The sequence below is a fragment of the Poecilia mexicana genome, unplaced genomic scaffold, assembly GCF_051168715.1.
Source record: "Poecilia mexicana isolate PSO_F unplaced genomic scaffold, ASM5116871v1 scaffold_8, whole genome shotgun sequence".
Lineage (NCBI taxonomy): Eukaryota > Metazoa > Chordata > Actinopteri > Cyprinodontiformes > Poeciliidae > Poecilia > Poecilia mexicana.
The window spans coordinates 7,545,637-7,559,571 of NW_028263377.1; the positions used below are offsets into that span (position 1 = coordinate 7,545,637).

General features: G+C 38.5%; 1 protein-coding gene across 2 annotated transcripts in view; it reads right to left on the reverse strand.

Annotated features, from left to right (window-relative positions):
* LOC106931389 (RNA binding protein fox-1 homolog 2-like) overlaps positions 1–13,935 on the reverse strand; it is a 65,491-nt gene that overhangs the window by 10,242 nt on the left and 41,314 nt on the right. For both annotated transcript variants that reach the window (XM_088008148.1, XM_088008147.1), the window contains exons 7-8: positions 1,057–1,144; positions 1–24 (exon numbers count right to left, since the gene is read on the reverse strand). The exon at positions 1–24 is cut by the window's left edge and continues 33 nt beyond it. In XM_088008148.1, the coding sequence (XP_087864274.1) occupies positions 1–24; positions 1,057–1,144 (112 nt within the window). The remainder of the gene's footprint in view (positions 25–1,056; positions 1,145–13,935) is intronic.

Consider the following 13,935-nt stretch of genomic DNA (forward strand, 5'->3'; position numbering starts at 1 on the left):
CCATGGGACTTAACTTCCACCCTGCTGATTGGTTACAGAGACGGGCAAAAGGCAAGCAATAAAACAAGCACTTTAAAAAACTTTTACCTTTACGTTCAACATACAGAAAATGTTACAATCTGCCTAAGTTCTTCAGTGCACCACTTTCACTTTGTACAGTTTTATTTGTTTGGTGTTTATTACTGCAAACAGTGATTCACCACGGCTCTATTCCAGCTGTGGCCAGAATACTCCCAAATATTAACATAGCAGATGTTACTAGCATTGTGGCTAATGTAGCAACAGGTGGTAACTACTAAATCCCAGCTCAGCAAAACCTGTTGACTTCTGTTAGCCAATAGGCTATTAGTAGCAAGTTTGCTAATGCTAGCTAGCATACCATCTATGTTCAACACAAAATACAGTGTTAGCTATTATAATAAAAATGATGTTAGTAGCTTGTTAGCTAATGATAGTATGCTAAATTATAGTGTTTAGTATGTTAGCTATAAAATTACCAATTGTTGCATAATGCTAAATTCCAGCACTGTAGAGAACATTAGCTACTGTTAGCTAACATGCTATTAGAAATATGTTATATATTGTGATTTAACCAGTTAATTCTGCTCTTTTCTTCCATGCTGGTCTGCTGACTCTTCCGTTTTAAAGATACCTCTAAAAAAATGAATAAATAATCGACTACAGTCGGTTGGTGTGCTTTGATTTCAGTTTCTTCACCACTTTTATTTACATTTTTCTGCTCTTATATTTTTTTACAACTTTACACTCTTTACCAAAGACTTCTGCTTTCAGTTCAGCTGCTTTACCAGTTTGTTTTAGCATCATAGCATAATTTTCTGAAGAAATGCCCGTATTATATAGTTTATGATGCTGCGATAGCTTTTTTTCTATGAGAGCTTAAACTACTGAAAATTTTTTTTAATATGATAGCATGTGTACGAGCGTAATTAAACATTTTGAAGGAAGCAGAGAGGACAAAGTGGGAATTTCAGTCCTCCTGCCTCTCCCTTTGGGTTTTTTAGGTTCGGTGTTAGCGTGCGTCACTGCGGTTGTTACCATAGGGCAGCGTGCTGAGAGCCTCTCCATTAGGGTAAGGGCTGACGATTTTCTTGTTAGTCATCACCCTGGCGGTGGCATTATTCACCTGGGGGGGCGGAGGAGCAGACAGTCAAGCGCACAGACAACAGAGGAAGAGAAAATTAGCACACAAACTCAAAATTTAGGCCAAGGCTGATGTGTAGCTTGCTTTTAACACTGTGAAGATAATTAACGTGCATATTGCTGATTATGATGCCTCCCTCTGACAATTTTATTTGATGTGCTATTAAAAATGATTATATAGAACATTTAGAGCGCTGGTTGATTTCCTTGTGTAAACATCTACTTTTCATGTTTAGCGATTTCACTCTGAAGTTTGTTTTGAACCTGAATGATGCCATGAGGGACGTTTCTAAGGAAAACATTACAATATTTCTACTTAAATGGGAGGAATGTCACAAATTGAGCAATATAGAAAAACATTTTTTAGTGACTAGGCTGTTTGGAAATCTGAAGGTTTTTGCCATCAGTGAAATCATTAAACCTATAATGGTTCAAGCTAGCAGCAATAATTTTCTCTGTAGAAGTTTTATAGATGGAAGAAAACTCAAAGTTAGATATACGTGAAATCAGAGTAATCTGTAAAAGCATAAGAATATTCTAGAAAGTAAGCTGTATTTAATACAACTCTGCATTATGACTGCTAAAAAGAGAGAGAGAGAGAGCATGACTTTAAGCAGACAGGCGAAACATTTTATAGCTTATTTTCTCTTAATCTTTTGAGTTTTTAGCTTCTGTCTGCCATGGACAATTCTGGTTCTGCAAATGTTTGTAATTTTTGGAAAACTAAGAGTTAAAAAAATCTGCATTCTGTAAGAAATTAACAGAGGCTGAGGTATACAGATAGCGATGCTAACCATGCTACTAGTTCTACATCCTAAAAAAAAAGCTTAAGACTCTGTGTCTTTGTTTCTTCCTCTAATTTGTATTTTTTTATTTATGCAATTATGAAAATTTGGAATTTAATTCATCATGATTAGAAAGCTAGAAAAATTAACTGTTAGTTATGGTTCTTAAATACAAGCTAGCTACAATTTGTGTAAATAGGTCAAAACATAAAAATTGTAAACTGGGAATAGATCACAAATTTTTGATTGGTACATCTGTATAGCATCACCTTCCAAAATAAAGGTCCAAGTCATTTTTTGACCCCAAAAATTTGGCAAGAAAAATTACTTAGGCCTTTTTTTTTTTTTTTTTAGGAAGATGACGATATAACACACAGAGAGCTGTAGAAAGTAATAAACCAGTAATACTCTATTCTCTAATGCTTTAGATCGTGAACAGGACCTCATAGTTGTCTAGTCTTCAGCATCAGTAATAAAAATAAATCAAATCTGCCATAACCAATAAAAAAATCTTTAAAATTTGCCCACATAGCAACTTGTGTTTAAGACAACAGAAGATTGCGTCTGCCGTTTGGCTGGCTTAGCGTGAGACTTAAGATGGCGCTTAAATTGTCAAAAGAAACTTGAAACAAGAGTAAATCTCTAGATTTCTGAGATCATGTCTGAGCAGGATGTTAGGAGTTATGATCTACCTCTGCAGACGTTAAAACGTCACGGAGGTGCAGTAAAACTACGCATCACCGGAGGTGACTTGACTCTGTGTCTGTTTGTGTTTGAGGGTAAAAGTGGATGGAGGTTGTTAAGGTGGTTTTCAGTCATGCAACAAGAAGCAAGCTGTGCAGTGGAGTTTCTTTCGGTGGTTCTGAAGGGATGTGTGAGGGCGCGCAGCAAAGGAAACCCAGCTGTTTATTTTTCAGCATGCGCAGATGAACAAAATGGGGGTCTCATTGATGGTGTGTGTATGTCCTGTGCATGCTTCCTGCTTCTTTTTTTAAAGGTTTTCTATCAAAGATGGCTGATAATCTCCTTTCTGAGCTTCAAAGGCTCACACTTTGGTCTCCTTGATGTTTCCTCGTCTTCCCTTTGATGGGCTTTGAGAGATGGAGACTGGCTCTCCGTAATAAGCCGTCCTGTCTGAGCACGCTGCAAAAGTTGCACGTTTTGACTGTTTGGGAAGCCAAAGATTAACGACCTTTTGGCAGAATTCACAGAGAGGGTGTGCTAGCATGCGGCAAATGGAGGAGAGAGGCGGGGTCGAGGAATGAGCGCGTTTGAGCACACAAACACACACACACACACACACACACACACACACACACACACACACACCACTCTCCCATTTAGAGGGGGAACCATTAAAGCCTCGGCTGCTGTTCGCATTGCCTCGCTTGGTGAGTCACGTTCTTTATCTGCAGAGCTTCATTCAAATGGAAATGAGGTTTGCCTCATTTTTCCCTCATCGCAGATGTCAAGGTCAGGGGCGAATGACTCAATTAGCCTAGCTTAGCTAGCCTGCCTCGCACAGCTGTCCAGATGTTGCAGAATGGAAACGTTCTGAGAGGGGAATCAAGAAATCCCTACAAATGGAGGAGCGTTTGGTCTATATGTGATCAGCTACCAGTTCACTTTAGTGGATGTAAATGGTGGGTCTGTATACGGCGCCTTGCAAAAGTATTTACACCCAATGAACTGTTTACTCATTTTGTGACATTGCGACAACTACTATTTGTAATGTATTTTATCTGGATTTTATGTGGCAGACCAACAGAACAAAGAAAAACAAAAATGATGAATGGATATTAACATTTTTGAACAAAACTAATCTGGAAAGTGTCGTGTACATTTGTATTCAGTCCATTTAAGGTGAAACTCCTGAATAAAATCCACTGCAGCCAATCATATGGAGCTAAATAGGAGCAATAAAGTTTGTCAAAACATTTTTTAAACTAAATAAAAACCTGAAACTAAAGAAAAAAGAAATCAGAAACTGGAAAAAAACTTTGAATCTGAAAAGTAGACTTAAATTTTTATTTTTCAATTTCATTTTTTTTTTCATTTTCAAAGCTTTTTTTCCAACTTGAACTTTGTTTTACAATTTCGGTGTTTTTTTTTTATTTCTGACTGATTTTATGGCACCAATTTAGCTCCGTACAATGGCTTTAAGGCATCGCCTACTTTGCACACAGAGTCCACATGTTTGTGCTTTAATATTAGAGTACATGCAGCTGTTGTTCAGCTAAAACTGACAAGACAGGCTTTATACTTTATTGAAATTGAGTAAGCGATGCTGTAGCTCCTACTGCACACATTTCTTCAAAGAGTTGTAGATGCTGATGGCCGTGGATGGGAAATGTCCTTTTTTTATTCAGCTTGTTGAGCTTTATTTAAGTCACTGGATCTGATGCCGTTGGTCTAGGAGAGACTGCAGTTTTTTGTTGGATCACCGATGTTTCAAAAACCTGACCAGGTTGATCAGGTTTAATGAAAACAACTAAAAACGGTCAAATATACTTTGAAATCAACGTATAGTTTTTGCATCATGATCTTGCGCTACTTTGAGTTGGTCCATCACATAAAATCCCAGTGAAATGTATTGAAGTTTGTGGTTGAAGCAAAATCCAGTGACGCATGAATACTGTCCCAAGGCACTGCATATGTACACAGTGATAAGTGCATTTAGGTCATGCATAATCAATGAAATGGGACATGAACACATGCAAATCAACAGAGACCAATATGGAAGGCAAAGTGTTAATAATTTCGAAAACATTCATCTTTTCTCATCCCACTTTTGCCCTCCCAGTCCAGCCTGGCCAATAAATCCGGACAAAAAGAAAAAAAACCAAACAAAAATAAAACAAAAACCCAAATCACATTTCCATATGAAACCAAACTTGTGGGGTTTACGTACCTAAAAGAATAAATGCAGTTTTAAATGAAATACAAAAAGAGAGGGAGAGAAAGAGGGGGGTGCAAAAAACATTTGTTTGACAAAATTAATAATCATCTAAACAAAAAAATTACACACAGCCATATACGGGCGCATCACATGACCCAGAGTGAGTTACAAACTAAATCAACCAAAAAATAAAAAAATAAAAAATAAATAATTCTTAGCCAATCAGCAAGCTTCGGATGCAGAATAGAGACCAATCAAAACAATCGGAGCACTCCCACGTCAAACACATAAGAGACAAAGATGAGACGGGAACGTTAGGGGTGAGGGATGCAGGTGAGAGGTAAAGAGACAGAGCCAGTCCGTATTCAGAAACAGGGAAACATAAAGATGAAAAAAAAAGAGGGAAAATAAGTTTACACAAGCAACACAAGAAAAAAAAATCAATAAATTACTGTTGAAAACGTATATATACCAAAGTGCATCATTCAAATAAAGCAATTACATTTGGTGACCATTCTCCTGAAAAAATCTCATCATATGTGGTGGGTTGAGAAACAGAGCACCAAAGGATGGAGGGAACAGAGAGACAGCGAGATACAGAGGGAGAGATAAAGGTAGCAAAGATAGAGGGAAAGAGAAAGAGAGAGAAAGAGAGAGAGAGCAATTCTCATTCCCAAAAAAGGAGGAAAGTAAAAAACAAAAAAAAAAACAAACAAACATGAGACACTTTGCCAGGCATTAAAGGTTCGTGTCACAAACTTAGGACCAGTACACTGTAACTACTACTACGACTACTAATACACAGACAATCCACTACAAGAAAACCAAACCAAAAAGAAAAGAAAATGGCAGCTGAAAGACCCAAAACAGCAAAGGTAAACCCCATATCGGTTTAGAGATGCATATGGTTAGAAAAAAACAAAAACAAAAAGCTAACTTGATCGGGTGAGTGACCAGAAGTCAGTTGCACCAGCTCTTCCTTCTCTGAATATTTTTGAAGTTAAATAATCTGAGTTGCTTTAAATTAGTCCATGTTGGATAAAACAAGAAGTATGACGACATTTTGTGGCACCATATGAAAAAACCCCAAGTAAAATCTGCTTTGTGATACGCTGTAAAGTTGTTGTCACAATGTGAAACTAGTAAAGCTGTTGTAAGCTAACAAAATGAGCCCTAGATATAAAGAACACTAAGCTGCAAAAGTCCTAAAGAAGCTTTGACAACTTTAAATTAATTGTGTGAAAACATTTTCAGTGGCAGGTGCAAAAAGGAAACAATGACATACAATGTAAATGATTTTTAAGCGATGCGAGAATACAGCATCTGGCTAGCGCTAAAGTTGGGAAGCACCAAAACAAATGCTGTCAGCGCTAAGTTAAGAGGGGCTGAGAGTCTGAACTTAAATTCAGTTTGGCACTTGGTATAAAATAAAAACAATGCAAAAAAAAAATCATATGAATGACTGCTAAGCGCAGAGAGAATAGCACATCTGGCTAACTATTAGCCGCTAATGATGCTAAAGTTAGCCTGGGTGCTTAACCAGAGGGCTATTTGAGAAGTTTTTTCACAAGTCTGAACAGCTTTTGACCATATTTTTAAATATATAATAGACAATTTTATACTTCATAAGCCTTTGCTTTTTATAATTTTACACTTTCTGAAAAAAACCCAAAACAACAACAAAAAAGAAACACAAAAAGCTTGTACTATTAATGCTTATTTTGCATTAGAACCAATTCAGAACAAGACAACCAAATATTTTTACATTTACAGACGAGGCAAACATGGACACAAATATCTCTTGGGATATTATTTACAGATTTTGAACACAAAACTCGGTTTGTCGTTTGTAAAAGTTTTTTTTCGGTGCATACAAAAGGTGGAAATAATTAAGTCCAAGAAAAATACAGTTAAAGCTAAATATATTGTTTTTGGCTTAATGCTATTTAAAGCAATAAAAGGTCATTTACATTTCGTCTGAAAGTTCTGACTAAGTTTGACAATCAATATTCAAAAATATTTGGTGTAACTAAGCTAACTGTGAAATAACTTTGCATTTGATAAAACTGCTTTAGCTTGTTGAGTGTATTTAACTAAAGCTCCTCTTAGTTCTGCTGTCGGGCAAAACAGTAGACGACTTAGAAATAAGTGGAAAAGTGGAAGAATAATTGGTAAATTAACCTTTAGTGGAGCAACCCAGTAAAAAAAACAAAAACAAAAATACTGGCAAACAGTATGAACTTTATGAATTTATGAAAAACTGGTGCAACTCAGCCCAGATTTAGCGCATTCTAATTTAAATGCTCATATAAAGTGAAATTAAAATGATTAAAATTTACAGTGCCTCGCAAAAGTAGTCAGAACAAATTAAATATTCCACAAAATGTAACCTTAAAAACACTTTTTTGGCCTCAATTTGCTGGCTAACCTGTCAACATTTTGCCATCATGTCTTTGCCACATATCGTTTGTTTCATAATTTCACTTATTTTACAACTACTCCACATAAAAACTAATAAAAGCACAATAAAGTCTGCGGTTCTTGAGCAAAAAAACAAAAAAAAACAAAAAAAAAAAACAAAGTTCAAGAAGTTTGACTTCTTTTACCAGGCACTGTAGCTATTCAAAATGTTCCTCTCGGTGAGATCATGTTGTACATTTATAAACTCCTGTAATTTTTTTTTAAAAGTCAGGCAGGGGAGTCACGGCCTCGTCTGCCAACGCGGTGCACCAAGCGCCGCGTCTGGCCTCATGTTAGGACATCAATCATACGCCTGTGTGAAATCCTTTCCTTTATCAGCAGAATCTCAAAGTCTCAATGGCTCCAATTGCTAAATGTTTGAAATATCTTTGCCTAAAGCAAACAGGCCAGTTAAAAATAAAGAAAGAAAGGAAAAAGGAAAGAAAAAAAAAGGAAATGAGAGCAGCCTTATTTGCCCTGCAGCTTTGCATTCGCTGAAAGAAACTGTGGGCAGCAACAGGGAGCAAAGCTTCACATCCTTTCTGATGGGGTTTCATTATACGAGAAGATGAATGCTGCACATATCGAGTCCAATGGAGAATTAATGTGTCATTGCATAGAAGGAGGTGATTACATTCAGTCATTCCCAGTGAGGTGTTAATGACGTAGTGTGAACAGGGTATTACACTTAGTTAAACATGTCATGTCCACCTGTCTGTGTGTATATATATAGATATGTGTTGTGTTTATTCTTAAAGGGGCCAGACACAATAAAAAAATAAAAAATAAAAGAAATAAATCACACGTGGAGATGTCATGGCGCTCGCTCTGACTGCACTAGCCTGGAAAGAATACTGTCAAATGCCTTCTTTTCAAGGGATCAGTTCAGTGATAGATGTTTGTACACAACTTACCGTTGCCGAGGAAACAGCGAGTGGTTACCGTGGAGACTGACAACAACACACAGAAGTCGTCAGGGAAACAGAAAAAATATAATAAATAAAGGAACAAATCATCCTAGGAATAAAAGAAACCTACTTGTCCCCCTGATTGCCAACATTTGAAATATAAAAAAACAAAAAAATTAAAAAGACAACCTGACTGCAGCAGTGTCAGCTTAGAGCAGACTGAGGGAGAGGAGGAGAGAGGAGAGAAAAGGAAGAGGGGGTGGGAGGATGCTAACTCTCAACGCTCAAACCACCAGTCTGACCAGTAGCAGATCTGGTTCACTGGAGAGGGCCGTGGTAAACAACAGCCTAAAACACCTTTAAGTCATGCAAACGTATTCACACCCTTTCAGCTTTGATGGATTTTACGTGGCAAATAAACCAACAAAAAGTAGTGCAAGGAAAATGACTCAGGGTCTTAAACATGTTTTTCACAAACATCTTAAAACTCTTTCACCCATACCTTTAAATCCAGTCCAGGGTTAGATTTCAGGGTGTCTATGGATCCTTCAAAAGTCCTAAATTCATTAAGCTAAAATCAAGGCCTTAAAAAGTCTTAAAGTCATTAAAGAGAAGATAAGTTGGCCTTAAATTTGTCGTAGTTATGAAGGCTTTTTTTTTTCTTACAGGACTTTTGTATCAGGCAAATATCTGAGTTGCAGACATCATCACTCGCTACATTCTGTATCTCGAGGCTACAAGTAACAAGCTGCTAATACTGCTAGCTAGCTAGCGTTCTTGCATTTTCCAATGGGAAAGTGTCTAGTTTTTTGTCGGTAAGTGTAAATTTATTGGTAGTCGGCTGGATGACATCATCAAAAAAAAACAAAGCCATGTATTCATGGCGGTCTTAAAAAGTCTTAAATTAGAGTTGGTGAAACCTCTGGATTGGGTATAAGACTGTAGCGTGGCGCAGGGGTTCACCTTAAAGGAAAACAATGACTCTACACAAACAGCCTGAGCTGCCATGGAGCGGCAAAAGTCTAAAAACAAGCTACAAATACTCGCTCCATACTTTGCCAGTCACTTTCCAAATGGTTTTTAGGGATTCTGATAACACTTGAACTTGCTTGTAGTTGTTCCATTTCTAAAGCAGGTATGTCTGGACTACAATTTGTGATCATTTCTCTTTATTTTGTTTCTGAAGATAAAACTTTTTGTTCCATTTCATAACTGTGCACTACTTGTTGCTGGTGTATCGAATAAAATCCCCCCCAAAAATTGCATTTAAGTTGTTCGCAAGGTGTGAATATCTTTTGTAAGGCGTTGTAAATTTGCAGCTGATTAAAACAAACATCGTCCACCACAAAACAAGAACAGCAAAATGAGTTTGTTGCCATCGGTTTTAAGCGAGAGCACTTTTAGTAAGATGAGGAAACGATTCTCATTCTAGCGGTGAAGTCACGGCATGAAGGGGAAAGTGTGTATTGGGACACTGGGCTAAATTTACCGTCTTTTACCAGTCACCATGAAGGCAGCTGCTACAGTTAAAAAAAAAATTAAAAAAAAGAAGCTAAAAATAAAATATGGAAGTAGAGTTTGGCAAAGATAAGAGGAGAAAATAAATTTTAAAAGCTACATATTAACGTCAGGTAAAATCAAATAAAAAAAGACAAACATGACTGGCAAGAAGATCACAGAGGTTTGTGTGAGAAAGACAGAATGAGTCAAAACAGAGAAAAAAAGAGGGTTGAAGAGGACAAAGGTTGGACTCTTTTTTCAAACTTTTCTACAATTTTACACATGTACAAAGAACACAAAAATAAATTCACACTTCAGTCACTTATCATTCCAGGAGGGAAAAAAAAAAAAAAAGTCATGCAGGAACAAAAATTTAGATTGGTCAGATTCAGATGGAGCTCATCTGCCAAAACTGGACAAAAGCAAAAGGTGCAGCGTACGAAGACGCTCGTTCAAATTTAATTTAATGCGTCCCGTTCAGGAGTCTGGAATGCTTTGGGTTGGACTGAGTCCGCCGGGTCAGGCATGCACAATCGCTTCCCATCCACTTCCACCACAAACATCCATGCAGTGAGGACTGACGGTTCGTATTCACTGACGCCCCACAGCACAACCATCAGCCTGCATGCAGAGCTGCAACACTACCTCTGCGCACACACAGAACTCAGCCTTTCCGCCTTTTACTGCTGCGATATCCGACTAAAACTCTGCGCTGCGGAGAAACCGTCACTTTCCTCAACGCTCCGACAACAGATGGCCCACAAACAACTCGGCTCGGAACAGGAGCCGGTCTTCAGGGTCAACAGCGACGTTCTCTCCTCTGGTAGTTACATTTTTTTTTCTCCCTCAACATTCACAAAATGAAACTGCTATTTTGGTAGCTTAATGTCTCATAAGTGGTACAAAAAAAATCAGCGATCTTTAAAAAGAGCCTCAACAATTCAGTTTTTATTTATTTTTGTCTGAAAAGTCACTAAATATAGCAACGAAATCGATAAGTAGGCATCCGAGGGGTGACTACTGTTAAAGTGCATGCAGATGTGATTTGGTGGCTGGTTTTCAGATCTTTGCAGAACTCCCAAAATTAAGGAAATCGGAGCCGATTTATTGCTGCACCCATAATGCAGACATAAAACACTAAGGGCTGTGTGATCGGTCAACTGTTGATCAGATTATCATACAAGACTGCAGGTCCACGTTTGATGAAAACCTGACTGCTAAATCAGTGGATGATACCATAGAAGTGGAGGAACTGATTAATCAACGTCCAGACACGAAGTCGAACAGTTTCTGAACTGCTGCCACCAGACAGATCGGCACTAAAATGATTCCTTTTATATCCTCGCAACCTTTGTTATACGTTTTATCCAATTTGTGTTTTCTTCTATTTAATACATTTCCGCTCCAAATTGTTCAAGATGTCTGAGAAACTCTCAAACGTATTTGTCTGCCATTAGCTACACGAGTAAATAATCTGAATTGATCATCTCGCCAAGGTTATTTTCTCTACTACAACACACATGGTTCAGTAAAGCCCATGCCTAGAGACGATGCTTTGAGGCCACGTAAGAGTGAAATATGGGTCAAGTGGGGAAAATTTCAAGAAACTATAATATTCATAATTATCTTTGACAAGAAAAGGAAAGTAATGCGAGTATCAGTGGCTTATCCTTAGGCATCCAAATGATAACAGAAACAGCCATGGATGGGATGAATGAACCGTGTTTGAGAGAGCATCTTATGAGACACGCCATCATGCTTTGTGTGTGTATATATTATATATATAATTTATGATGACTATGATGTGATGTGATGACAGGAAAGCAGGTAGTGAACTGTAGTTGGGCCACTTACATGGACACATTGGAAGCATACAGGAAACTGACTTCTTCAAAGCGCAGAGTTTTACCCCAGACAGAGAAAAGTACGTTATAACTTTGAACACAGCAAATCCATGTCTACTCTTGTTTTCGTCTAGGCTACACTACATGCACAACATGGGAAGCCACGACAAAAGAGCTTAGGCGACTCCCACTGACATGCACTGAGTGATCGCGTGGAGCATTCTTTTCTAAACCATCAGGTCTGCTCAGCCTCTCTAAAAGGCTCTGAGGCCGTCTGGAGGCAGCTGCGGTCATGCTGACTAAACAAAGAAACTGATAATGACGCCTCATTACTAAAACTAATCTGCCAGAACAAAACAAACATGCAAGGAAAACATCAGCATTGACGCTATGGGCTCCATTAGCGCACGGCTATCCATGTTAAAGCATGAACCATGCACACCAAGGCCTCTCCAGCTAACCGCATGCCAGTGGACAGGGAGGACACAGAAACGGCAAAAGGCCACATGTAGGTATCAGCATACAGTGTCTTGCAAAAGGAGTCGTACTGATTTAGCTTTGGAAACTTTTTTTTTCTTACATCTACAAATTTGAAGCGATCTGCTTTAATGTGACTATTAACAGGCACTTGATGTCATGTCAGCTCTAAATAGTTTAAATGATACTGAAAAATATTAAAGGGGAAAATATAGAAAATGGTTTAGAATTGTCTTTTGCTTTCTTTTTTTTAAACACATTTTTGCAATTATAAAACTTTTTTTTTTAAAGAAAATGTAATAACATTTTTCTTTGTTCTAAAAAACAAATGAGAAAGAAGTTGTTGTTTTTTTAAGGTGTGCACCGATTGATCGGCCGACCAATCAGGCCTGAATCCCCAAATTTTGGACCGATATTTACACAGGAAATCCATCTCATCCATTAATCTCATTAACCTCCACAACGGTTTGAAAATCAACTACTGTTCCCTATTTAGCAACTTTTCAGACAAAAAAGTATTAAGAAAGAAAAATTGGTATCGGTATAAAATCTGAAAACTACAATCGGTGCAGTAGTAATTTTTGGCCATATTTTATCGCAGTTATTTGTAAAATTGGCAAGGTACCCTTTTTTTTTTTTTAAATCAAGGAATAAGTTTTTACAACTCAAAACAAAGTTTATGTCGTAACATCAAAGGGTTCTTTGGACTGAAATAAGCCTGCTGAGGTCTCGCAATACTTTGCGTTGACATGAAATCTGAATAAAACACAGTGACAGGTCCGAGTCCTATTGCAAGACACCGTAACTTGAGGCCTGCATTTCAGAGCTTCTGAACTCCAAGACAAACATCCCACTCGTTCCGTCCAAAACGCGCGTCAACAAAACTCTGAAATCGTGACCAAATCCAAGCGAGAAGAACAGAAAACATCCTCAGTCTCTCTTCTCTCTCATGCTGCCGATCGCCCGGCAACGCTACAGACCATCACCACAGGACACATGCGACGAGACGACTTAAACACAAACACACACACACTCTCTCTCTTTTCTTTAATTTTTTGCAGATTTCATGCAGAACCCCACGGGTCAAACAAAGACACTCTGAACATGGGTGAGACTGATGCAGGATGAACTGGCTCCGGTTGCATCCGCTCTGCTTGCTGATTGGCTGAAGGTGGAGGAGAGGATGGGGGGAGGATAAAGGGAGGGAGGGAATCGTGTTGCACCGCAGGATCCTGCCTGTCTTTCTCAACTGTACTGCAGCAGGAGTTTAAAAAAAAAAAAAAAAGCATCCAGCCTCATCCATCATGCAGGAAGTGAGTCGCACACGCCCAAAAAGGAGAGTGGGGTGTGTGTAGGTGTGTGTGTGTGGGGGGATCCCCGTTGTAAGCCCATGCAGAAATCCCAGCTTAAAGTGGTGGATCAAGTAAGACGGGCTGGAAAAAAATCCCCTCATTGGAAAACCAAAATCTGCATTCAAACACTCAGCACATGCTTCAGTAGAACAGGAAACGTATGATTGTATCCAAACAAACCTAAAAATAAAAAAATAATAAACAACACACATTATAACCATTGGAAAAGAATCCAGCGTTGCGTAACAGTGAGCATGCGAACGCCAGCATGCTGCTGCTGCAATTACCCATTAGCACCAGAAAGAAAGAGAGAGGAAGAGAGAGAGAGAGAGAGAGAGAGAGAGAGAGAGAGAGAGAGAGAGAGAGAGAGAGAGAGAGAGGTGAACCCAATGCCACGGAGGAGAAACAAAAGAGCATCCGACTGCAATCTGCCATGCATCATACTTTCACTTTCACCGGGCTCCTCTCTCATGCCCTCCGGTGGTGGCAGCTACACAAATATCATTCCAGCTGCTGCGTGGAAAATCCGAACATCGGCGTGGCTAACAT